Source organism: Rana temporaria, chromosome 1 (assembly GCF_905171775.1).
Source record: "Rana temporaria chromosome 1, aRanTem1.1, whole genome shotgun sequence".
NCBI lineage: Eukaryota > Metazoa > Chordata > Amphibia > Anura > Ranidae > Rana > Rana temporaria.
In genome coordinates, this window is record NC_053489.1 from 294,155,196 (window position 1) to 294,181,885 (window position 26,690).

General features: G+C 39.3%; 1 protein-coding gene across 1 annotated transcript in view; it reads left to right on the top strand.

Annotated features, from left to right (window-relative positions):
* Positions 1-1,133: 1,133 nt before the first annotated feature.
* Positions 1,134-26,690, top strand: part of LOC120915607 (programmed cell death 1 ligand 1-like) — a 48,127-nt gene continuing 22,570 nt past the window's right edge. Inside the window, exon 1 of the mRNA XM_040326307.1 lies at positions 1,134-1,228. Coding sequence (XP_040182241.1) covers positions 1,134-1,228 — 95 coding nt within the window. The remainder of the gene's footprint in view (positions 1,229-26,690) is intronic.

The following is a 26,690-nucleotide window of genomic DNA, read 5'->3' on the forward strand; positions in this document are numbered from 1 at the left end:
GCCCTATTGGAGTGCATGATCTAGCAGCTATCTTAAAAGATTCAAATACTCCACCATAATCACCTATTCTTAGGACTTCCATCTGATGTTACCAAAACACACACACACCTCTGCCTTCTCTTTGCGGCTGGTTCTAAGACTGTGAAGCTCAGATTGGTCTTAAGGAGGTCTAATGGTGATCACGTGGGCTTCCCTCCAACCCCTTTTGGGTGGAGTAACGCGGGTCTCAGTGTCCCTGATAGCTGGACTTCTGGTAGCATGCAGCGGAAAACAAACCTTTGTGCTTTTAAATGATACAGTTTCCCATATGTTATGTTTGTGCTTACAGGAAAAGCCTTGTACTGTAACCACCCAACCCCAAAGAAGACACTTTGTTTTTTTAAATGTGTTGTATTTCTCTTTGTCATATGAGTCCTTTTACAGTTTGAATGTGGTTATTTCTGTACATTCACAACCAACATTTTTTTTAAACAGCATTTGTCTTTTATGTCTTATAAACGTCTTGTTTTATACTTACATGTCACTAAAGTATAATAACTTTTTACATCATGTTTAAATGTATGCCCTTAAAAAAAAAATCCCATTAGAGGGTCTTGTGTCAATACTACTAAGATTACTTTTGGAACATGCTTTATATTTTATTTTGTACATGTTACAGTATTTCCTTTTATTATTGAGAAATTCCATAAAAATTATGTTCCCTGTTATGTTCCCTGAGCATAGCTGAGGTTAGAACAGTGTTTGGGGGGGGTTCAGATTGCCCAAGAGCCAGGCCACTGCTTGTGTGTGAGAGCAGTGGTCTGACTCTCTTATGTGCTGCCAGTGCAGGATATTTTAACCCTTGCTACAGATCTTTAAAATATAAATAATAAATAAAGTAAAATAACAGAAGATCTATTACTGTACTGTATATGCCTGACTGTATTGCAGTAATAAATCATAAGGGTTCATTTGGACTTTATTAATTAACCTTTCTCTCATTTGGAGAGCAATCTTGTCTTGGGGAAAATCAGGCACCTATAAAAAGAAAACCCTTCAGTTATCATTATGTCTCAATAATGAAGTTGTTGTTCCTTCTGATTTACTATCAAGAGACATACAGTACATTTCCTGTGAATTTTCTATTACGCAACATGACTTCCCCATTTATAATTATATGTTTCTGGCAAGGAAGCAGTGTAGAACTAGATCATGTCTGTGAAGTGGCTGAAAGCTTCAGGCTTAAAAGGTAAGTTGCTTTTACCATAAAAAAAACGAAATCTTTGCAACTAACTAGTTAAATGTCATAGTCGAAAAACCCTCAAAATTCTTTGTCTATCTTATTTACATATCTTTCTGCTTGTTTTTCTTGAATTACTGGTTATGCAGGTAATAAAATGTAAAATCATAATTATTTATATTTATGTGTATCTGTAAAAAATGTAGACGTGTAGAGAAAGATATTTGTATCACTGTTTATTTTATGACCTGTTGTAGGAGATTTTAAATAAACGTCAGCTATCTTAAGGTATTCTATGTGTCTGTATGTAACTTTTAAAGCTTTTAAAACGCTAAGTTCACCTTTTTTTAAAAAGAAATAAAGGCAGGTACAAAAAATGTGCATTTATTATTTTTATTATTAGAAAACTGTAAAGTATTCGGGGGTGCAGTGTCAGACTCCTGCAGACTGTCAGTGTAGCCGTCTGCCCATACCTTGCACAGGCAGGCAGTTAACTGAGACCAGGAAGAATCAATTAACTACGAGATCGCTCACCGGTGCCCTCATAGTTTATTGAGAACTACAAGCCGCCAGCCGCAATGGTTAGAAGGTAGTTGTAGTTCTCTCATTTTACAGAGGTCTATGAATGAATGACCTCTGCTTAAATTGTGACAGCAGGTGCAGTAAGAGGATCCCCCCCTCGGGGGAGGGCGAGGGATTTGGGGGCGGCTGATTAAGTGACATGTTACAACCCGAATGCGGATGTAACATGAAACATGTTATGAAAGGTGAACTTACCCTTCAATACACCTATGGCTTATTCAACAAAACAGTCGAAAAAAAAAAAAGCAGAAGTGCAAATCTCACTACCTGTGGCAATTAAAAATCCATGTTGTACTAGTTCCACGCTTTATTGACATTAACCCTTTGGTGCCAAGAGGTCATTAATGCCTAGTTGTCCAATCCAAATTTAGCAGCATCTTATGCACTAACTTGACATTAACCATATGCCTTCCTAAATTATTTTACACTTTTTTTAAGACACATTAGGTTTTTATTTATGTTTTAATAAATACCTTTGGTAGATTTTTTATAAGCTGAAAAACGGACAAAAACATTTTTTTTTGTTTTGCCTAAAAAAAATGTAATATGTGTATTAGATCAATTAAGGAACATTAATATGTCTTCTTTTGAAACAAAAGTGCTAGTTTTTTAAAGGACAACTTGAATATTATTTATCTTTTTTTTGTATTAGTAAATGTGAAATATATTGAGATCTTTTTTAGTTCTGTGAGTGCTGTACTGTTTTGGAATTATACCAAATATACAAAATAGATACCATTTATTGGCTAAAAAGCAATCTCCATGGCAAAACAAATCTAAATTCACGTGGAAAACAAAGGGGCCGATTCACAGAGCAAGTATGCCGGCGTATCTACTGATACGCCCACGTACTTTCAAATTTCCCGCGTCGTATCTTTAGTTTGAATCCTCAAACCAAGATACGACGGCATCTGGGTAAGATCCGACAGGCGTACGGCTTCGTACGCCTTCGGATCGCAGATGCAATACTTCGGCGTCCGCTGGGTGGAGTTCGCGTCGTTTTCCGCGTCGGGTATGCAAATGAGCTTTTTCCGACGATCCACGAACGTACGCGCGGTCGTCGCATTCTCTTACGTCGTCTGTAGTCGGCTTTTTTCCGGCGTATAGTTAAAGCTGCTATTTTGTGGCATATAGATAGACTTGCCATGTTAAAGTATGTCCGTCGTTCCCGCATCGAAATTTGAATTTTTTTTTTTTTGCGTAAGTTGTCCGTAAATAGGGATGGACGTAAGTCACGTCTAAGTTAAAAAAATGACGTTGTTGCGATGCAATGCACGGCGGTAACATTTAGGAACGACGGATGCGCATTTCATTCAGCTCGGGGACGCGCTTCATTTAAATGAAACCCAACCCGCCCAATTTCAAATATGCCACCAGAAAAACACTACGCCGCCGTAACTTACGGCGCAAATTCTTCCTGGATTTGAATTTAAGCCAGGTAAGATACGGTGGCGTAGCGTATCTCTGATACGCTGCGCCTGTCCAATTGTATGTGAATCTGCCCCAAAGTGGCTAAGTTACTACGCTCTCTTCTTGCAGCCCTACATGGGGCACTATCTGCCTGGACTTTTGTTGTTCTTCTGTGAGCTCCTGTTCCCTCTAACAATCCAAAAACATAGTGGTGGGTTTATTGGCTTCCTTCCAATTTAACCTTAGTTTGTATATGAGTGTGGTAGAAACATCACATTGTAAGACTCCTTATGGGACTGGGACCAATAAAAATAATTGCATTCAGATGAAGAAGGTAAACTTTAACTATGCAATATGTGTTTCAGAGAAAATACATTTAACTTCATGCTGAAGTTCATGAAACCACAGTTAAATGCATTTAGGGAGACTATTATCTTGGAATATGGGGCAATAAGGCTTACGCCATACAGTGCTTATAAAATGTTCCCATATGTCTTTGCCACTATATGATACAGTGACCATGTGGGACTATGATCAGATGAAATGACTTCTGTGAGATGTCCACACCATTATGGATTCTCTTTTATGCTGGAAGTAAACCCCCATTAGGGTTTACTTCCTGTTTAAAAGTATTGTAAAGTTTTTTTTAAATAATAAACATGATATATATATATATATATATATATATATATATATATATATATATATATATATATATATATATATATATATATATACCTGCTCTGTGCAATGGTTTTGCACAGAGCAGTCTTCATTCTCCTCCTCTCAAGTCCCCCACTGGCACTCCTGACTCCTACTCTTCTCCATTTACTACCTTAGGAAGCTGTTACCTATGATGGCTTGAGTGCGGGCTCCATCCTGAGCCCTCGGGCACTTCACTGGATCAAGATCATTAGCTGACAATAGAAGTTTTTTTACCTTAACCTTGAAAATACATTAAGGTTTAAAGCCTTCATCCTTTACAACACATTTAAAATTTTAAACAGAGTCTTTGTGATCGCAAAGACTCTATTCAAAATGTTAAATTGTAAAAGCATATACATTTAATTTAAAATAAAAGAATTCAAAGAATTTAAAAATGTTCACCTTTCTCCACTTACAATGTGTTTTTTGTTTGTGTCCAGATTAGAGAGATTTCCTATAAGGTCTTATCCTGACAGGAAATGAAAGAAAAATCTCCCCAATGGAGATGCAGAAAGCTATAAAAACTTTTCTTCTCTATCCAAAGCTAAATGAAAAGTTGTGGCTGGAGCTGGACTTCTGGAAACAGACATAGTAGGTTGAAGGCATTCTCTGATGAAAAATAGGTGTCACATGTAGGTTTTTATAAGATTGGGCCTTAAGCAGGGTATTCAGCAGGACCCAAAATACTTTCGGTCTGTGTGTACCACTGACTGTTCAACAGAAGTCAGCCTAAAGACTGGACAACCAGGATTCATTGGCTGCAAGCACTAATCTGTGTATTCTGGGGGGGAGTACCCCCATCAGAATACATAAACACTGCAGAAAAGATCCCTGAGTCAACATCACTTGTGTTGACGCAGAGAACTGTCAGTTTTTTTTCCATTCAACACGCTGGTTTAAAGGAAAAAACTGAAAGTGTATGCCTTGCTTTAGATGTGCTGGATCTATTCTGTGCTAATTTTAAACATTGTAGTGTTCAATACAATTTTCCCTTCAAACTATGCTCTTAATGACTAAAATACCTTTGGAGTCAAATCCGTTCTGATTTGCCCAAGTTGTTCATATTGAACTACCAACCATTACTTTAGAGAACAGTAACAGACCTTCAAACCTAAGATCGTAAAAGGTTCTCTTGGTTCTGTAAAATCAAAATCCTAAAAATAAAAATCAGCCCTAGGAATTTATTTCAAACTCTCCCTATTACAATTCCCTTTGATCCTCCAAAAACTGCCAACATATCTATTCAAAATGTATCTAGGGGTCAAGTCTTCCAAGACTACATCATAAAATATTTTCTCTCCATAAACTTAGAGGAGTAGGCACCCCAAACATTGCTCTATACCAGGGCTCTGCAATCTTTCTAAATCAAGGGCCAGTTAGGACTTTAGGGGGACAGGTTGTGGTAAGTGGGGGGAGAAAATGTCCCAGCATTAGTGTGATTAAAGTATGCCTCAGATTTGGTGGTCATTGGGAGTAAAACTAATTATGTATTGCCTGTGGTCAGTAAAATGAAGAAAAGTGCCCCTCCATTGGTATCAGTGGGAAGAATAGTAGCCCATCTTTGGTGTCAGTGACAGGAACTATGTCCCACTGTTGGTGACAATGGGTGGAAAGGGCTGGGTACAGTGTGGCAGGGGCTCCATCTGGCCTGCGGGCCACAGTTTGAAGATGACTGCTTTATACTATAGGGCGTCAGAACTCATTAGTGAAAGGGTCTAACCTCAGCTTGTTCAATTAAGCCTGGTAATAAAACGTGAAAGCTCATTGGTTTCTATGCAGAAGTGAGCCTTATGTTGCACTCTCTAGCGTGAGTAAATAAACCCAATTGTGTACTTAAAAGTGGTATATGCCTGTACAAGTCCCATAAGGCATTGCAAGGCTGACAGTTACAAGCATGACTCCCACAGGCAAAGGCATGATGGGACTTGTAGACTAACAACAGCTGGAGGGCTGCCAGTTCGAGACCCCTGCATTAAAGTATTAGACTGGATGCACCACCAAGATACTAAACTTTGGGTAGACACCATTGACCAACATCTCAACTATATTGACCTACGAGCCCCACCATGGATAGATCCATCTGCCCATGTCTTCTTACATGGCCCTATGATGCCATTCTTTGACAATCCAGTGCCCCCCCCCCCCCAGCAATGCAAACAATTATGGTTGAGGTATGGACTAAAACATCACATCAAGAGTTGGAGCAAGCCAAGACACTCAGCATGCCACAGATTTTATAGATGGTCTAATTCAATGTTTCTCAACCAGTGTGCCGAGGCACACTGGTGTGCCGTGAAGAGTCCCCTTGGGTGCCCTGCGGCAAAATGACCCCCAATATAGGCAGCTATGGCTGCTATCTGATGTAACAGCTGCTGCTGGGCACTTCGTTATTATTCGCCTTTACAGCGGTGCCAGTCCGCTGTGTAAAACTCACTTCCCGACACTCGGGAAGCTGTGCTAGCTGTGCGGGCCTCCCGACCGTGTCTTGCCAACCGAATACGTCATCGGTTGCTATGGGAGGGTCGGGCGCACGCACTGTTACGTGTGACGTAAAAGCCGCGGGTTCCGGGATCAGACTCTGCCTGGCGCGCTTTTCCCTGAGGGGGAAGAAGAACGAGAGAGTAATAGAGGTGAAAGTATTTGTACCTGTCACTATGAATGTGAATGTGAATAGTTTTATTGCAGGCATGGTGTGTATAAAAAAAAAAAAAACTACATAACACTTGGCACTTTCACAGTGACTCACCTTATTGCAGGCATGGTGATTTATTTTAAATGTAATATATTTACATGGGCTATGTGGGTTATTATTGATAATGATAACTGTATACTTCAATACTGCAGTTTGGCCGCAGTGCAGGTGTAGCGCAGTGTACCTGCGGTTTTCATGTGGTTTCTCAGACTTATAATATGTCCCTAATTTTTGGTGTGCTTTCAGAAAATTTACCAAAAATTAATAGACATAATAGAAGTTTATGAGAAACCACATAAAAACCGCTACACCTGCGCTGCGGCCAAACTGCAGTATTTAAGTATACAGTTATCATTATCAATAAAAACCCACATAACCCATCTATAATATATAAAAAGAATATTAAATCACCATGTCTGCAATGGAATGAGTCAATGTAAAAGTGTAACAAGTGTTATGTAGGTTTTTTTTTTTTTCACAAGACCACAAAATTACAGATTTTTAATTGTTTGCCTGGGGTTATGGCTGAAGATATCAGCCATAACCTTGGTATTGTTTTTTTACAGACAGTGGCTGGCTTTCTCATGAAAGCGTTCCGAGCGGCTATTGAGCCACTGGAACGCTTTCAGAAGTGTCGGGAGGGGATGTCCCCCCCTCCCACCATCTCGCCTGAGAAACAAATAAAAATAAAAAAATATTTTTCTTTTAAAGGTAAAGGAGAGAGATGAGGTCTTTTTGACTCAGATCTCTCCATAAAGAGGACCTATCATGCTTATATATATTAGAAGGAATAAAAGTGATATCATTATTATTATTTTTTTTTAAAGGGACAGTAAAAAGGAAAAAAAAAAATTATAAATAAGACAACATTTTTTTTAAGCACCCGCCCCATCCCTACGCAAGTTGATGCGCAAGTTGCACACGCATATGTAAACAGTGGGCCAGATCCACATAGAAATAGATCGGCGCAGCGTATCAGAGATACGCTACGCCGCCGTACCTTACCTGGCGTAATTTCGAATCCTTAAAGATTTTGCGCCATAAGTTACGACAGCGTAGTGTATCTCTGGCGGCGTAATTCAAATCGGCGATTAGGGGGCGTGTTTCATTTAAATGAAGCGCGTCCCCGCGCCGAATGAACTGCGCATGCTCCGTTTCTAAATTTCCCGCCGTGCATTGTGCTAAATGACGTCGCAACAACGTATTTTTTTTAAACTTAGACGTGAATTACGTCCATCCCGATTCACGGACGACTTGCGCAAAAAATAATTCAAATTTCGACGCGGGAACGACGGCCATACTTAACATGGCAAGTCTAACTATACGCCGCAAAACAGCAGCTTTAACTATACGCCGGAAAAAGCCGACTAGAGACGACGTAAGAGAATCCGACAGCCGCGCGTATGTTTGTGGATCGTCAAAAATAGCTAATTTGCATACCCGACGTGGAAAACAACGTGAACGCCACCCAGCGGACGCCAAAGTATTGCATTTTAGATCCGAAGCCGTACGAGGACGTACACCTGTCGGATATAACCCAGATGCCGTCGTATCTTGGTTTGAGGATTCAAACCAAAGATACGACGCGGGTAATTTGAAAGTACGCCGGCGTATCAGTAGATACACCGGCGTACTCGCTCTGTGGATCTGCCCCAGTATTTGCACCACACATGTGAGGTATCACAGGTTTGGTGTGCCTTGAGATTCTGACAGATTTTAAAGGGTGCCTTGGTTAAAAAAAGGTTGAAAAACACTGGTCTAATTGACTGGCCCACAACATCTTTTGTAAACTCCCTTCCAAACAAGATTAAACTGACGTCAACACTGTCTTTGAAAGAATTCTTGTACAAAATACAGTATGCTATTGAACATTTAACATACTGTATGACATATGACATGTACCAAATAATGTTCTATTTGCATGTCTATTTTTCTTATAATAGTGAATACAAATAAGATTGAACTACAAATTTTTGTTTTGTTTAATTTGCTATTAAACCTATTTGGAATTTGTCTATCCCTGCCAAGAATATTTTATTAACTTCTAATTGACATATCCATTTGATAGCTGACTTGGCAAATTTAATATGATTGTAATTTTAGGTTACTATTTTCTATTATTTATTTCATCCCTGTACAATAAAGCATAACTCATTTTTTATTTAATGGGTTATCCCTTTCAGGGAATCTAGGAGAGCCAGCAAATGTATAAATTAACTGTGTTGGTGCTATGCTGTAGTAGTAAAAAATAGCTCAGAGGCAGGGTTGGCAGATTTGCATGTTTTTGTTGCCCAAATAATAAATGTGCTTTCAGATTTTGTCATGAGATCATTAAATTACTGAAACTGATAACAATCCGGAAAGGTTGAACACTTAAGTAAGACAAACACATTTAATTTATATCAGGTTTCTCCCTAGTTGTACATTCTTATGAATTCCCCTGCTCTCATGAATGGTGTATATAAACCTTTTTCAGCTAGCTTAGTAAGAAAAGAATAATGCAGTCTGCCTGGAAAGTAAAAGGACGAAAGGTGAGATTTCAAGTTTTCAATGTTAAAAAAGTTAGAAATATAGGTGCTTGAATTACAGTTCACTTTAGCACCATCACCTCATGATATTTATTTTTGCTTTAATATAAATTAGATTTTTACAAAATAACACAATAGAATGGTAATAAGAGCCATAAAAAGAGACTTTGCATGTAGTACAAAATAGGTAACAACCAATAGGTCAATACACATATACAATGCCAGCTGCAAAACAGTTGGACCGTAACATAATGGGTGATCTTTTTGATGACACATTTAATATACAGGTCTTGTAAAGGGAGTTTTACCTGCATACCCACAGTGGGGGGTGTTGCCCACTAATGCGTGGCTAGACCCCATTTGGGGTCTACTCATCTGGTAAGCATCCATTAATTATTATATATGGTGGAGCACGGACAAGGGAACACTTGGAGCACTATTGGACTGTGGTTCAGCACGTGCGAATGACCTGTTTTACCACCAGTATGTGGAATTGGGATTACTCCGTCTATATAATTTACCAATTTTATGTCACATTTGAAGATTTGTCATTTTGAATGAACATTATTTGAGGTATTTTAATGCTTTGCACAGAATAATTGGCACTTTAATTGAAAATATCCAATCTGTATACCTTACTTGGTACTTTATTGAAACATATAATTTATGAATGCACATGTTTACAGCTTTACATTTATATATGGATGAATTTATTTTTTTGCACTTATAGCACTTCATTCGCATCAGTGTATGAGCCCTACAAGATTTTGATTATTTGAATACATATTTGTTTGATTATATTCACAGCACAACACATTTTTTTGTTAGTAATATAATGGTATTCATTTTTAATAGTTATATATATATTTTTTTACTTTGCAACAAAATACATTCCAGAGATACAATCCCCCCAAAACAGAATGTGCAGTGATGAACACAGGTATTTTAGTTCCAGGGTAAGAGTTAATAAAAACAATTCCAGTTAATAAAACGATCAATTCAGCATTAGATTAGAATTTGAGTAAATCATTATAAGTATAAATATGTTTTTTATACCTGTTTTATATACAATCCGCAAAAAAAGCCCATGGCACAGAACTTAGCACAACCTTTGCATTTAGCCTATTCTGTGAACTGACATAATTAAAGGGGTTTTAAAGGTAAAAATGATTTTCCCTAAATAGCTTCCTTTACCTTAGTGCAGTCCTCCATCACTTACCTCATCCTTCCATTTTGCTTTAAATGTCCTTATTTCTTCTGAGAAATCCTCACTTCCTGTTCTTCTGTCTGTAAATCCACACAGTAATGCAAGGCTTTCTCCCTGGTGTGAAGTGTCATGCTCGCCCCCTCCGTTGAGGGGGAGGGGGCGAGCAGGAGAGTCAGGACGCTCTCTATGTTGCAGATATTGAAAGGAGCTGTGTGTTAGTGGGCGTCCTGACTCTCCTGCTCGCCCCCTCCCCCCGCAAGGGAGGGGGCAAGCACGACCCTCCACACCAGGGAGAAAGCCTTGGATTACTGTGTGGAGTTACAGACAGAAGAACAGGAAGTGAGGATTTCTCAGAATAAATAAGGACATTTAAAAGCAAAATCGAAGGATGAGGTAAGTGAAGGAGGACTGCACTACGGTAAAGGAAGCTATTTAGGGAAACAATTTTTTACCTTTACAACCCCTTTAAAGGAGTTGTAAAGGAAAAAGTTTTTTCCCCTTAATGCATTCTATGCATTAAGGTGAAAAAACTTCAGAGTATAAAGCCCCCCCCCCCCCGGCCCCCCATTATACTTACCTGACCCCCTCGAAAGTCCCGTGCACGGTCCCGAGATCCTCTTTGCCACTCAACCTGGCCGCTGATTGGCTAGAGCGGATGGATTGAAAACAGCGCAGCCATTGGCTGGCGCTGCTGTCAATCACATCCAGTGACGTGGCGCGCCGAGGGGCGGGGCCGATCGATACAGTGAGTGGCTATGGCCACTCGCTGTATGACGGGAGCGCACCCGCAAGGACTACACACAATGCAAGCTTTCTCGCATGAACTTGTGTAGTTCGTGCGTGGAGGACCAGAGACAGCCGCCGAGGGACCCCAGAAGATGTGGATCGGGGCCACTCTGTGCAAAACGAACTGCACAGTGGAGGTAAGTATAACATGTTTTTTATTTTAAACCAAAACATTTTTTTCCTTTAGTAACCCTTTAAAGAACACTGCTCATAAAATAAATACTGACCCTTCTTTTTGAAAATGCCTGTCTGACACATTCCTAATTCTGTACAGTACTTTGAGTCACTGAACCTAACTCTTGGTCAGCAATGGGAGTCCCTGTATTTTGCTTAGAACAGGTTGCAGCTCAGTGATCAGGTTTCCTGACTAAGCAAAACAGCATTTTTCTATTTCAGTTGCCACAAACAGTTTTACTATAAGTATGACATTTTTAAGTATGTAATATATAAGTATAATATTTTAAAGCCTGTAATACTTATTAGTAAAATATTTTGCCTGTGATATGCTGTAGATCTAAGCTTCATTTGCTGTAGCATGATTAATAAGAAGCATGCAGAAAGACAGTATTTCAGATAGGGGAAAATTAAGGGTGCAGGACTACAGATAAAAATGTGGCCTAGATTATTCCAGTCAAATGTAAAATGTTGCATTCAACTAAAAGAATTTGACATACATATAACTGGTACACATAACGTCATGCTGTTTAATGTTGTTTTAAAAAATTACTCATACAACCATGGCAACAATACTCAGTAGACAACAATATGTCTTTCAGAATTCCCCTATGCAATGGTTATTGCCTTACACACCTCTTCAGTAGTTATTTAAAGCCAAAGTATAGACAAACAATAAGAGTAATGCCGCATACACACGATCAGAATTTCTGACAACAAATCTTCGATGTGAGCTTTTGGTCGGATATTCCGACCGTGTGTATGCTCCTTCGGACATTTGCTGTCGGAATTTCCGACAACAAATATTTGAGAGCTGGTTCTCAATTTTTCGACAACAAAAGTTCTTGTCGGAAATTCCGATCGTCTGTATGCAATTCCGACGCACAAAAATCCTATGCATGCTCAGAATCAATACAACGCATGCTCGGAATCATTGAACTTCAATTTTCTCGGCTCGTCGTAGTGTTGTATGTCACCACGTTCTTAAAGTTTGGAATTTCCGACAACATTTGTGTGACCGTGTGTATGCAACAAAAGTTTGAGCCAACATTCCATCGGAAAAAAATCAACGGTTTTGTCTACGAAATGTCCAATCCTGTGTACGCGGCATAACAGAAAATAGTCTTTCTTGCTGATGCTAAACCTATTACCATTTTTTTACTTGTTAAAATTTGCTCCTACGATTTTTCTTTTGGATAAGCTGAATGTAAGAAGAACTACACGTTTTAAAGATCTTTAGATGGAGGCTGAGTAGTTGTAATTGTTCACATTTCATTCAATCTGATCTAGAGCATTTCATGTGTAAATATAAGCAACTAGCGCCCTTTGCTCAGCAAACCAATAACTTCCCATTGTTATAAATCATAACTTTGTGACCACTAAACTCTATGGTCCTTTCAAACACTGAGGTAACCTGATAGCGTAGGTGTTGACCGCTGAAGGACTGGCAGTCCAAACTCAAGATGGTATGGGATAAAGGGGTTGATTTATTAAAGGCAAACAGGCCACTTTCAAAGGGAGGACGTGGCCAGAACAGTACTGGCTGAGGCAAGCACCAGGTCGGTTTGAGTGGTGTCTTTTGCACCACACCTTGAAACTCCTGGATTAGTGAACCAGACGCCTGCTTCCATCTTCTGGAGTACCGTTGGGGAGTCACTGCTTTGGTGAGTGGTGCTACAAACTTGTCCATGATCACTTTGCAAGGGAATTTTTTAGAAGAGCTTAGTGAAGGAGGTAAAGCTCTGATGATGTCCATCATCCAACCATGCGCTAACAAAGAACCTGAATGGGTATTCATTGCAGATTCACTAAGCTCAGGAAAATGTCCTTGCTAAGTGAATAGGTGTGTATTTATTATCAAGCATGCATGCTACAGTGCATTGCCATGGTACTCCATTACACATACGCTATAATACAACATGCCTTCTCTTAAAGCTGAACTGGGGGGGGGGGGGACTTAAATTTTTTGAATATATTCCTCAATAGCTGAAAGGATATAAATCCACTTTGTGTGCAACAAATGCTTTTGCAAATCTAGTTTTTACTTTGTAAATGTAGCAGTGATATTGTAACTCTCTTGCATGTAACCTATACAGAGAGCAGAGATGTGAGAGTAACCCAGCAAGCCCCACTCATTACAGCAACTAAAACAGCAAGGAGGAAAAATACTATTTTCTAAATATGGGACTTTAAAGGCTATGTACTAAAAGTGAGGCAACACAATTGAATTAAAAATAATTTTATTATATAATTCAATAAAAAGAGCCAAGGTAATTGATCACTAATCCTATATAATCACAATCATCATCATGAAAAACACCATAAAAACAGTGGATGGTTTCCAAAATTTATGCTATTGTATTCCACTGGTCTATTCTGATGCGTTTCACATTCAACTGCTGCTTCATCAGGGAGCATCTGAAAGGTTTAAGAACATTTACAGTACAAAGATAGTTGCATATTAACCACTTGCCAACTCCATAATAGCTGAATGACAGCTACAACATGGCCGGACAGTTATGGGAGGGCATCATACGGGTGGCGCTCCTTGATCACCGAACACAGCTGATCACAGATCAGAGTAAAGAGCCAATCAGTTTTAAACACAAGGCGGATATCGGCATTCCTTTCCTCATGCTGACAGCGTGAAAAGAGGAGAGCCGATAATCGGCTTGTGTAAAAGGGACATAGACACTAATAATCAGGGCACTGATTATCCGTTTCCTGATTATTAGTTAGGTCCCAACAGTGTCCACCAGTGCTGCTTTTCAGTGCCCACCAGTGCTGCCAATCAGTGCCCACCAGTGCTGCCAATCAGTGCCCATCAGTGCTGCCAATCAGTGCCTTCTCATCAGTGTCACCTATCAGTGCCCATTAGTGCCACCTATCAGTGCACATCAGTGCAGCATAATCAGCGCACATCAGTGAAGGAGAAAAATTAAGTGTTTTCAAAATGTTATAACAAACTACGATACGTTTTTTTGTTCAAAATTTTCGGTCTTTTTTCAATTATTTAACAAAAAATAAAAAATAAATAGTGGTGCCACTGTATGCCAGGTTTGCATGAACCGCTGTACTCCAAAGGGGACGCTACCTGGAAGGCATATCCGCCAACCCTCACCAAGCATGCAGGGGGTGGCGTCGCAGACACTTGACCACCCAGAGGGGAGACAGAGGCAACAACCAACCAATCCGTCGCAACTGAAAGCATTAAATACCGCAAGGTTCCACCTGCAAAACAGCCAATATTACCTGCAACAGAGGACAGGGTTTACAATACCTATTCACAATAATAAACACACACAGACGACATACATCAAAATACATCCAACAACCCCCCACCACACCAACCAATTCTCACACATCCACATATCACTCCCAACACCCACATACTAAGAATAGACACCTCAAAACAACTCATTAAAACATTCCACAACAAACTACCTACCCCATTTCAAATTATCACCACCAAACCCCCATACAACAGCACCACCCTCCCCCACCACAAACATATACACACACACACCGCCCAAACATACACCCACCCCCTATCACTCAGAGCACCAACAACAACCTCTATATCCAATCCATGAGGTCACCCATATAACCCCCCATACTTGCTAATACGCACATTAGACAAAACCCCCCCCCCAATTCAACTAAAAACGAAAGGACACCCCCTATAAACCACAGCACTGCTTAGCCACCAACATACATACAACCCCCCATGGACTACCACCCACTTGGAACCCACACTACCTCTGATACACAACATAACCAAAATCACCCCCAAAAAAGAACCATACATAGTGCCATCCATAGTGCTAAACAGCTGATAACCTATGAGCTTAGCACATATATCAGCATGACATCCTCCCATGTGCAGTCTGCACAGCGGTGCTCCTATATTGTCCCGCCAGATGCGAGGGAACACCGGAATCCAGGCTACCACGCACATGTCCACACCTCTACACCCAGACAGCACAGCTAACAAACATTGTGGTATCAAGGGCAATAATCCTGCATCTATATAGTACGGATGATATTTTACCTGTCAACTAAAAGTTATTTTAGTCTTTATAACATAGACAGCACCCACCGCAGGTACACGTCATAAGATAAATTACACTTTGAGTTTGGCAATCTGCATAGTGTCTAGATCTTAACATGCCTCTTCTCTGGAGGGTAAAAAGTTACCTTCCTGTATCCATGGGCATTGGTCGCACCTCCCACACCTGAAAGTGGCCACCCTCCCTATCATATCTTGGATCCAAAGTGACTGTGTCTGTCCTCAATAGATTTACTCTAAAAATGCCAATTACATGCAAGTATTTGATGAAACAGGTCTTGATGGGCACTTAATCAGGTAATCACCCTTGAGGTGCTCTTGCATGGTTTAGAAGAGAAAATTATTTCCTCTCTCCTCTATTTTTTAGTCCTTTGATACGTTTTTTAAGCAATTTTGTGCTTTCGCTTCTCTTTCAAAATCTGTCTATTTTGCACAGTTCCTACGTACCCTCAGGTATTGACTGCAGGAAAAAATCCTCACAAGAGGGGAATGATGAGCACTTTTGGCATCTAATACATATAACCCACATTCTCTTCATTATATAGAGTGGTGGATAATGAACCATCAGAATTAACCACAATGGATACATCAGGAAATTAAATCTGTTGTTTACTGGTCTGCGTCGTGAACCTCAGAATGAATTAATTCACAGATAGGAAAGACATGAAATACAACAACTCATCATAAGGGTTGGTCCAAACGACAAGCATGTTGTCGATGTACCCACACCACAGGAGAGCATGGAGAAGGTACATTGACGCAGTCTCATTGGAAAACAAGGCCTATTGCCACCCCCCAGATACAGGTTGGTGTAAGATGGTGTACAAAATGTTCCCATTGCCACCCCTTGCACCTGGAGGTAGGTGGTCTTCCAAAAGAAAAAGATATTTGATGTCAGAATGTGATAAAGTAACTCACGGATAACATTGTTAAAGGGCCAGCAGATCCTCTCCTGTTCCATCAATTTTGGAAGCTATGCACTGTTTTTTATGGTGTTTTTTATAATGATTGTGATTATATACAGTAGGGGTGGACCTTAGTTATTTTTATTGATTTTTATAATAAAAAGGATTGTTAATTGAATTGTGTTTCCTCACCTTTAATACGGATACTTTAAAGTCACACATTTTGGAAACGGTCTTTTTCCTCCTTACAATTCTAGTTATATTTTGGGGATGTGGCAATGTACGTTTTCTCTCTGGAATATGCCATGGTATAATATTTTTGACTGCAAATAAAGGTAATATTTTTTAACCAAAAGAGCGAGCAAAAAACTATTTTTTAGGAGATTTTCTTTCCAGAGACGTTTTTTTTAACGCTAATTATTTATTAATTATTAACATTATTTAGGCATCTTTAAATACAGCACATGTGTTGATGAATGTTCTATAAACATGACTTTAATTTATTTAATATATTTTACATTGGGCTGTATGCCTTCAGTTCATCTCTGTTATTATATGTGCTTAATCTTGTAACAGAGAATGCCTAGTGAAGAATATATACAAACATGAAAATGATCTTGTATTTGGGGTCTATGTGATAAATCTGTGCTTCAACATTTCCAAAAACAACATACCCTTTAATAGAAAAGCTAGGTTAGTTATCTGAATCTACATAATCATCAACACATATATTTGTAAGTGCAGCATAAATAAGTGTTTGCTTAAGTAGAAAAAAAAACAGTGTATTCAGTGGCTTGAATACTATGAGTCAGTATGCTAGTAAAAATATAGACTTAAGGACTACTGATTTTTCTTTAACTTCCTGATTAGAATATTTGTTCCAGGTCAATGACCCAGAAAATATTACAACCAAGTAAACATAACAGACAGACAATTGGCAGACTGGGAAGAAACTCCATTACTGGCCTAATAAAGTATAACTAAAGATAATTGTTTTTTTTTGGGGAGGGGGGATTTAGAGGTGGATTAGAGCACCTGTCAGTTTTTTTTGCTGTCTGTGTCCCTATTAAGGAGATTTACCCTCTATTTGTCCAGTTAACCATTATCATTGAAAGTAAAAAAAAATCCCAAATGTCCCCATAGAAGTAATAGAGTGGAAACCTTCCAATGGGGACAATCGTTCTGGTTACCTGGGGGCCCCAAGGGATTCCTTTAATTTGCAGGGATTTCCTCTCACTTCCTGTTTGGCTATAAGACAGGAAGTGAAGGGAAATCTCCGCAATGGGACACAGATGATAAATATATTGTAACAATATTGTTACAATGCCTTTTGTTTGTATGCTGTATGTATGAAGCCTAAACCCAGTTGTTGCAGGCTTTATTTATTAAATGTTGCAAAAAATAGTTACAATGATTTTTGGCTACAGACTGTATGAATGAAGCCTACAAACAGTGGTTGCAGGATTCATTCACAAATACATTGTAGCTATAATGTTCAAAAAGACTTCCTCCTTTGAGCTGCATATAATGTTGATTCCAGCAAACCTGCAATTGGAAAAAAGTTGTTCTTATTTACCCCATATTGGTCTTTACTTAACTCCAATATTTAACTCCAAAATTAACTCATACTAACCCTTCATCTTTAAAAAAATGTTTACTATTCATATGTCAACTTTTTTATTTCCTTCATTTCAGTTGTTAATTTTTTTGTGGTGCTGTGTTTTTTAATACATCAATTAAGAAATAGCACATTTATTGCATTTGTAACCTTAACATGTATTGTAGCAGAAACATACTGCAAATTTAGTGCCGTTATAAAAGGTGTTAAAATGTGCACTTTTGAAAAAGTAGACTAAAGAGTTATAAGCTATTGTTCCTAAGCATAAGAAAAAATGTTACTTACCACAATGAAAACCTGTCTCTCTTTACCATGTTTATTATAATTGAATCACGCTGGTTTACCCACACCTACATTACAAAAAACACCCCTCTTCTTCATACAGTTCTTCATGCACTAAGAGGTGGCAACTTTGGGGTAGCTGGACAACAACTAGCATTTCTGCAGTCAACACAGACAGCCACTCATGTTTAAGCCTATGGGGAAAGCACAATCTAAACACCAATGGCTTTGGATATTAACATTAAGAGTACAACCCCTACTCAGAAACATAATAGATTCAGACCAGACAGGATTCATGCCACAGAGAACAATAGATATTAATTTACATAGGCTTTATACAAATATACATGCTCATCATATGCATGAGGGATCTAGGACAGTGGCCTCTCTAGATATAGAGAAGGCCTTTGATACAATTTAATGGCCTTTTCTGTGGGAAATACTCAGAAGGATGGGATTTCCATTAGTATTTATCAAGTGGATCCAAATAATGTATGGGAGACCCATGTCAGCAGTTAAGTTGGGAGGAAGATTGTCATCTTTCTTCCAATTATACAGAGGTACGAGGCAGGGCTGCCCTCTTTCTCCAGCGCTTTTCGCAATAGCAATAGAGCCAGTGGCAGAGGCTCTTAGGACTACACCAAATATTCAGGGACTTCGAGGGGGGGGCTGGAGGAGAGGGTAGCCCTATATGCTGATGACATGTTGCTGTTGCTAAGAGATGCGGGTCCATCTTTAGAGGGAGCTCTAGAACTGTTAAATGCTTGTTCAGTATTTACAGGGCTTAAAGTAAACTGGGGTAAGTCCATATTGTTCCCTATTGATCAAGGAGCACAGAAAACAGCTGCCCCGGATTCACCATTGAAATGGGTAACGGAATTTAAATACTTGGGTATAATAATATCTAGACAGGTTGAGGATTTTCGAAAGCTGAACCTAGATCCAGAAGTACAGGAGCTTGGGAAAAGACTAAAGATATGGGTGACATTGCCTTTGTCGCTGTTGGGACGTGTAAATCTGGTAAAGATGAAAATTCTTCCTAAGTTTTTGTATGTATTGAGGAATTCTCCACAGTGGGTGGCAAAAAGTTTTTTTACACAGCTACATGGAATGCTCTCTACATTTATATGGGCAAATAAACCAGCCAGAATCAAATTAGGTACACTTATGAGACCGGAGGCACAGGGAGGGTTGGCCTTCCCAGATTTTCATAAACACTATACAGCCACACAATTAGTGACGGTGTGGAGATGGTTAAACCCGGATGGGTATGACCCGGCTACCATGTTGGAAGCAGCAACGGTCCAATCAGTAGAGGCACTGCAAGGACTGCTGTATAGAGGGATCAAAACAAGGTGAGATTTAACCCCTGCAATGAGAACAACAGTTAAAATATGGAAAGCTGTTATGGGAAGAGAAGGAGATTTAAAAACAAATCTATCCCCAAATACCCCATTGTGGAGAAATCCTGAATTACCACATCTGGATTTGATTCAGGATCCAGGAGCATGGACTAGATATGGGGTGAAGAAACTGTCGCAAGTGGTACAGGGGGAAAAGTTTCTCTCATATGTAGAAATGAGGCAGCTTTGGAATATTCCCGAGAGCTATGCGTTTAGGTACAGGCAGCTCATCCATGCCTTATTAGCTCAGTTTCCGGAGGGGACCCCGCAACTAATGGAATCAGGCTTGAAGCAAATGGTAAAAAGTGGAAAAAAGACAATCTCAAATTTGTATACGCATTAATTAAAGACTACATCACCAGATATAAGCAAATTAAGTGAAAATTGGAAGAGAGATGTTCCAAATTTGGAGAACTGGGAGGAAGTATGGAGGTTCCCATTGCAGATATTGGTATCACTTCGAAATAAATTGATACAATTTAAAATCATACATAGGAGCCACTATACACCATACAAGTTATATAAGATCTCATCGACAAATCCTCAGAACTGTTGGAGATGTGCAGATATTCCAGGAGATTTCATGCATATATTTTGGTTATGCCCAAAAATAGTGGTATTCTGGAGAGAGGTTCTGAGAATGATTGCTACAGTGACATCAATAATCTTGGAACAGGAGGCAGAGATCTGTTTGCTAGGATTGGTGGGGGAAAATATTGTTTGGGTGGGAAGGAGAACACAGGTAGGTCTGTTATTATTCTATGCTAGGAAAGCAATAGTGTTAAACTGGAAAAAGGTAGAGGCACCCTCGGTAGCACATTGGAAAAACTTAGTAAACAGTAATCTGCCATTGTAAAGAGAGACATACTGGAATAGAGGACATGGGGAGAAATATGAGAGAGTATGGGCGAACTGGATAGAAAATTCTATGACAGCGTCAGGATAAATGGGGTACACGGGGAGGTCAACCACACCATTGAATAAAGGGAGAGAGAGGAATGTATTGTATTAGGTGAAAGGACAACACTGTATGGATGCTCTAGAAGAGAGCAGAGGAATGTAATTGAAATGGGAAATGTAAATATATATGTATGGTTTTATTTTTTGTATGGAAAAAAATTCTTAGAAAATTAATAAAGAGATTTATAAAAAAAAAAAAAAGCTTTTCCAACTAGTGCGATCATCACTTTCTCTTAATGAGCCCCTGCTTTAGGGGAGGGAACACCTGTTGGCATCTTCACCTCCGGTGCTTGACTACTTTCTCCCGGCGTGGCTCTGATACATATTGCAAGTAACATTTCTTCAAAAAGCTTTTGGATTTACATTGATGGGGATAGAGAATTCATTGGTTCCAAAGTGGACTACAGAAGGGGAAATATTAGTGAATCTGGAGATGATTTTCATTCATTTTTGGGAGTATTCCCATGGCAGACCAAAAAAAAAAGTAATACAGACAATAACATCTCTAGAATGCTAACTGTATATTTCTAATATAACTAGGATGTTGTACAAATTTGCTGACTTTTATACTGTTGATAACTCTTTACATCTAAAAACTGCTTCTTGTACTTTCCCAGTGCAGACTAAGCTGTTTTTCAGTAAACAATTCACACAAAATAGGAACTTTGTAAAGAAAAATAATTTCTCAGAAATATTTATGTAGGAAGAAAAAGTACATTTTACTGCCGAGCTGCACTCACTGAGGGTTAATTGGCTCAACTGCAGACTTTCCTAAACTTAGATATGAATTAGACAGGCACACTGTGGTAAAGTGGTTGTAAAGTCTTGACTTTTTTTTCTAAAATAACAAACATGTTTTACTTACCTTTTTTGTGCAAGATATTGCACAGAGTGACCCAATCCTCCTCTTCTGGGTCCCCCGCTGGCGTTGTCCACTCAATCTCTTCTGTGTCTGCCCCAATAGCACGCTATTTGCTAAGAGGCTAACGTGCGGGCTCACCCCAGAGCTGGGCTGTATGCATTCATAGACACAGACAGAGTGGCTCTGCCCTGCCCCTGTCTCCGTCCTCAAAGGATTTGGTTGACAGCAGGAGCGCTGAATCGAGATCTTACTTAGTTAGAAGTAGATAGGTAGGTGAGGGGGCAATGCTACCACTGAGACTTTTTTTTCTGCCTTTAGAACCACTTTAGGTTGAATCTGACTAAATTCAAGCCATGGTTGGCTCTGCAGGTACCACCAAGCTCAACAAAACCATATTTAAAAATCAACTGAGTCCTGCCCAGGACTGCAGAACATGTGGTCGACAGTGAAATCGATGCTTCGAGAGGTTCTTGGTTTCCCTATCTTGCTGACTCCCCAGCTGGCTATTCTCAATCTGACCATTGACGACATACCACCTCCCTTACGAATGGTGACCTCACACATTCTACTGGCAACTAGACTTCTAATTGCTAGGCGCTGGAAGTCTGCAGACACCCCCACGATAGCTGAAATAGTGAATCTGGTGCAAACCCACTACTCCTACGAGACCATCCTCGCTCGGAGTAAACACACATACACCACCATGCTGAACCTTTGGAACCCATGGCGACTTTGGTACACTCACAAGTGGATTAAATGACTCCCCTTTTGATCATACTGAATGCTTTTGACGCTCCCAGTTAGCCGTACTCACGCTTTGATACTCCTGTGCTGCTCTCATCCCCTCCCCCCCTTGCTTATGCCCCTTCTTCTCCCTTTACCCACTCCTCTTGTTAGTTTAGTTACATCCTGTTAAAACTTTACAGTTTGAACTGTTCATATTTTGACTGTTTATTTCCTATAGCGTGCTCTTATTCTCTGTACGTACGCATGATTTGTTGATGTATCCGGTATTGTTTATGGATTTTTACCTACAGTTCGAAACACTACTGTACTTGAAATATGCTCAATAAAAACTATTTGAAAGAAAAATCAACTGAGTCAGGTGAAAAGTTCAGGAAGCCACAGGTGATGCAACTGCCTGATACAATAGCTCGCAATGGAGAATCCTCTGTCCATGCTGTTTAGCATGGATAGAGGAATCAATTGATTATCACTCCAGACGGCTTAATGAGAGAGGTCAAGCCATGCGTGACCACCCCTACATGTGTCTTTAAAGGAAGCAGACAAAATATACAGACCTTATTCTGCTCCCTGGCCAATGTCTTCACTTACAATGCAGTTAAAAAAGTTTTAGCTTAATCGTTTTTTGAAAACTTGAATACAGCTTCCATACAGTCCTCTGAGGCAAAAATGAAAGTACACAAAGATATTCAATGTCATTTGTCTTGAAGGAATGAATAAACATGAAACTGTTTCTTTTATATTACCTTCAAAACTGTAGGTGGTAAAAATGTGTGGGAAAGTTGCAGCATTTTAATCTGAGGTCTGCAAAAATATTCTCAATTGCATAGTTCAGTACTTGATAGCACTTTTAAAGCCTCGTACACACGGCCGAGGAACTCGACGTGCCAAACACATCGAGTTCCTCGGCCAGTTCAGCACTGAAGCCGCCGAGGAGCTCGGCGGGACGAGAGCTCCCATAGAACAACGAGGAAATAGAGAACATGTTCTCTATTTCCTCGCCGAGCTACTCGTCGGCTTCCTCGGCCGAAAGTGTACACACGACCAGTTTCCTCGGCAGAATTCAGCCAGAAACTCGGTCGGAAGCTGAATTCTGCCGAGGAAACTGGTCGTGTGTACGAGGCCTAAGAGAAATTACTTTTTTTTTTTAAGCTGAACCCAAGGCAGATAAAAAGACACATTTTTGCAGCTCTGTATTCAATAATACATTATTAAACATATTAAGCAGTGTACTTGAAGAACCTGTTTTTATAAGTGTTTGATAATGGTTCTAATGGCCCTCAGTAAGGAATTATTTTTCAATTGGTCATTTTAATAACTCATCAACAAATCAGCATCTGCTTTGCTGACATGAGATTAGAACCAAATGTATTCTAATTGGTTGAATAAAACTGCTGTTGTTCAGAGAATTGTTTGCATATTTCACAGTATTTGGCTACTCCCTTTCTTTTCTTTCCCGGTTATACCTGGCCAGAGCTTCACTTGCATAATATGCCAACTAAAGCAAATATGTTGTTTTAATTGGAGACAAAATACTAGTGCTGGGTAAATTAATAAGAATCTTTTTTATTTTTCACTTTGTGTAAACACACGTCACAAAAAAAAAAAACACGTCAATGTAATATGTGCTATTCCTTATGTCAGTAAGAAAAATAAAATAACATGGTCTTCTGGAAGGTTAATATATTATGGCATGGGCAAATTTTATTTTATTGGCATGGCTCACATTTTCTTATGAATTATTGGAATGGTGAAAAGATTTGTTTAATTCCTAGTCTACATTAGCTTTACATAGTGATCTTTTTGGATTGTGTTAGAAGAAGAGGTATAAATGGGCACAGCATGCAGAGAAATCTACATTTTTAAATAGTATTCAGCACATTTATAAATACAAAATGGCTGTAACATGTTGCTTTTGACATTAACTTTGTACCCCCTGTTATATTTCTATTGAGGAACAATGTACATCAGATGTTCGGTAGGAGACTTCAGAATCAGTGTTGCTAGTCTGTAGGTGGTGGCCAAAAGCCAAGGCCATTCTGTGCCTGAACCACAGCTGTTGATTACACAGGGAAGATGTAAACATCAACAATATGTAATATGCAGGCACAGAGGGGCAGATTCACGTAGAAAGCTGTTACGCTGCGGCGGCGTAACGTATCCCATTTACGTTACACCGCTGCGGGTTTACAGCGTAAGTGCCTGATTCACAAAGCACTTACCTGTAAACTTGCGGCGGCGTATCGTAAATCCGCTCGGCGCAAGCCCACCTAATTCAAATGGGGCGGGCACCATTTAAATTAGGCGCGTTCCCGCGCCGAACGTACTGCGCATGCTCCGTCCGTAAAATTACCCGACGTGCATTGCGCTAAATGACATCGCAAGGACGTCATTGGTTTCGACGTTAACGTAAATGGCGTCCAGTTTTACGCGACACATCTCTACGAAAACAACGTAAATTTAGATCGACGGGCAAAGTGGAGGTTCGTGAATCGGCGTAACTAGTCATTTGCATATTCTATGCCGACCGCAATGGAATCGCCACCTAGCGGCCGGCCTAGAATTGCAGCCTAAGATCCGACGGTGTAACACAGTTACACCTGTCGGATCTTAGGGCTATCTATGCGTAACCTGATTCTATGAATCAGGCGCATAGATACGACAATCGTATCTCAGAGATACGACGGCGTATCAGGAGATACGCCGTCATATCTCTTTTGTGAATCTGGCCCAGAATGTATGCTTTTAAGCTCATACTGACAAAACTAGATGAAGTACGGACCACTTTTTATACATCTTTTTGGCAGCAAGATCCTAAATAAATCTTATAGGGCCAAGCACATGAGGCCTAATGCCGCGTACACACGGTCGTTTTTCGGCATTAAAAAAATGAAATTTTTCAGCATGTCCAAAAAACGAAGTTTTTCCAACTTCATCATTAAAAACGATGTTGCCCACACACCTTTGTTTTTAAAAAATGATGAACAAAGCGCGGTGACGTACAACATGTACGACGCCACTCTGAAGGGGAAGTTCTATTTGCCTTTGGGCTGCTTTTAGCTGATTCCGTGTTAGTAAAAGACGATTTGCGCGTTTTTGTCTGTTACAGTGTGATGAATGTGCTTACTCCATTATGAATGGTAGTTTTACCAGAACGAGCGCTCCCGTCTCATAACTCGCTTCTGGGCATGCGCTGGTTTAAAACGTCATTTTAGCCCACACATGATCATTTTTTACAACCCGAAAAACGACATTTTAAAAAACGACATTAAAAAATGCAGCATGATCGAATTTTTTCAGAAGCCGAAAAACGATGTGAAGCCCACACACGATGATTTTAAATGACGTTTTTAAAAATGTCATTTTTTTTCATTCCGAAAAACGACCGTGTGTACGCGGCATAATAGTTATGGTGTAAAAGAGCTGGGAATTAGCTGATAACATAAAATAGTATACTTGGATTTAAAGCAAATGTTTATACATTGTTTTTTTTTTTTTACGAAAGGCAAATCCACAGCATTTTAGCTTGCACATGATTGGATAAAAAAAATCAGCAGAGCTTCTCCTTGTTTCATATCTACTCCTCAGATTTACAGCGCAATTTTAAGTGCACTTTGCACTTGTAGTTTGCACTTGTAGTGCAAAGTGGATTTGCCTTTCGTAAATAACCCCCACTGTGTCATATATGCATTTAAAGTATAATGTATAGTATAATTGCACGTATATAGTGGAATTAAATTACAAAAAATGTTTTGCTTCTTGACTGCTAGAGTTTTAAAAACAAACCTCTGATGTCTTAACTTTGGGTAGAAATATTAGATTGCTCCTTTTCTAGTAATCACGTTCCCAGTATTTTCCTACTATTATGAGTAAATATTATTAAATTAACATATTATTAGTAGCTTCACAATATGACATTTTAGTATGCATTTTCTAAAAAAGTATAAATATTCAAGAAAAAGTATAGGTAAAGAAAGCCAGGATGATGATTCATACATATTCCAACTAGTTTCCAAACTGATGTGGAAACTTTAACTTATTTTTTTACATAACATGTGGGAGTTTTGTACTTATGCTGAAACGTAAGTGTTAGCATTTGATCAAAATGATTATTCATATGCTAAGGTCAATTAAGTTGGAGGATATATGATAAAATCATGGGTAGACAATAGCTTTAAGACTGCAGAGAGCCAAAGGTGCTGCCTCCAAAATATGCTGAATAGTACCAGGTATGAATCTTAACTATTCTTCAGTGTTGTATATTTTTGAAACAGAACATGCTGTTTAACCACTTTCCCACCGGACCATTTGTCAGCCTTAAGACCAGAGGTGTTTTTACAATTTTCCACTGCGCTGCTTTAACTGGTAATTGCGCGGCCATACAATGTTGTACCCAAACAAAATTTGCGTCCTTTTTTTCCCACAAATAGAGCTTTCTTTTGATGGTATTTGATTGCCTCTGCGATTTTTAATGTTTGCGATATAAACGGAAAAAGAGCGAAAATTTTGAGAAAAAATGATATTTTCTACTTTTTGTTATAAGA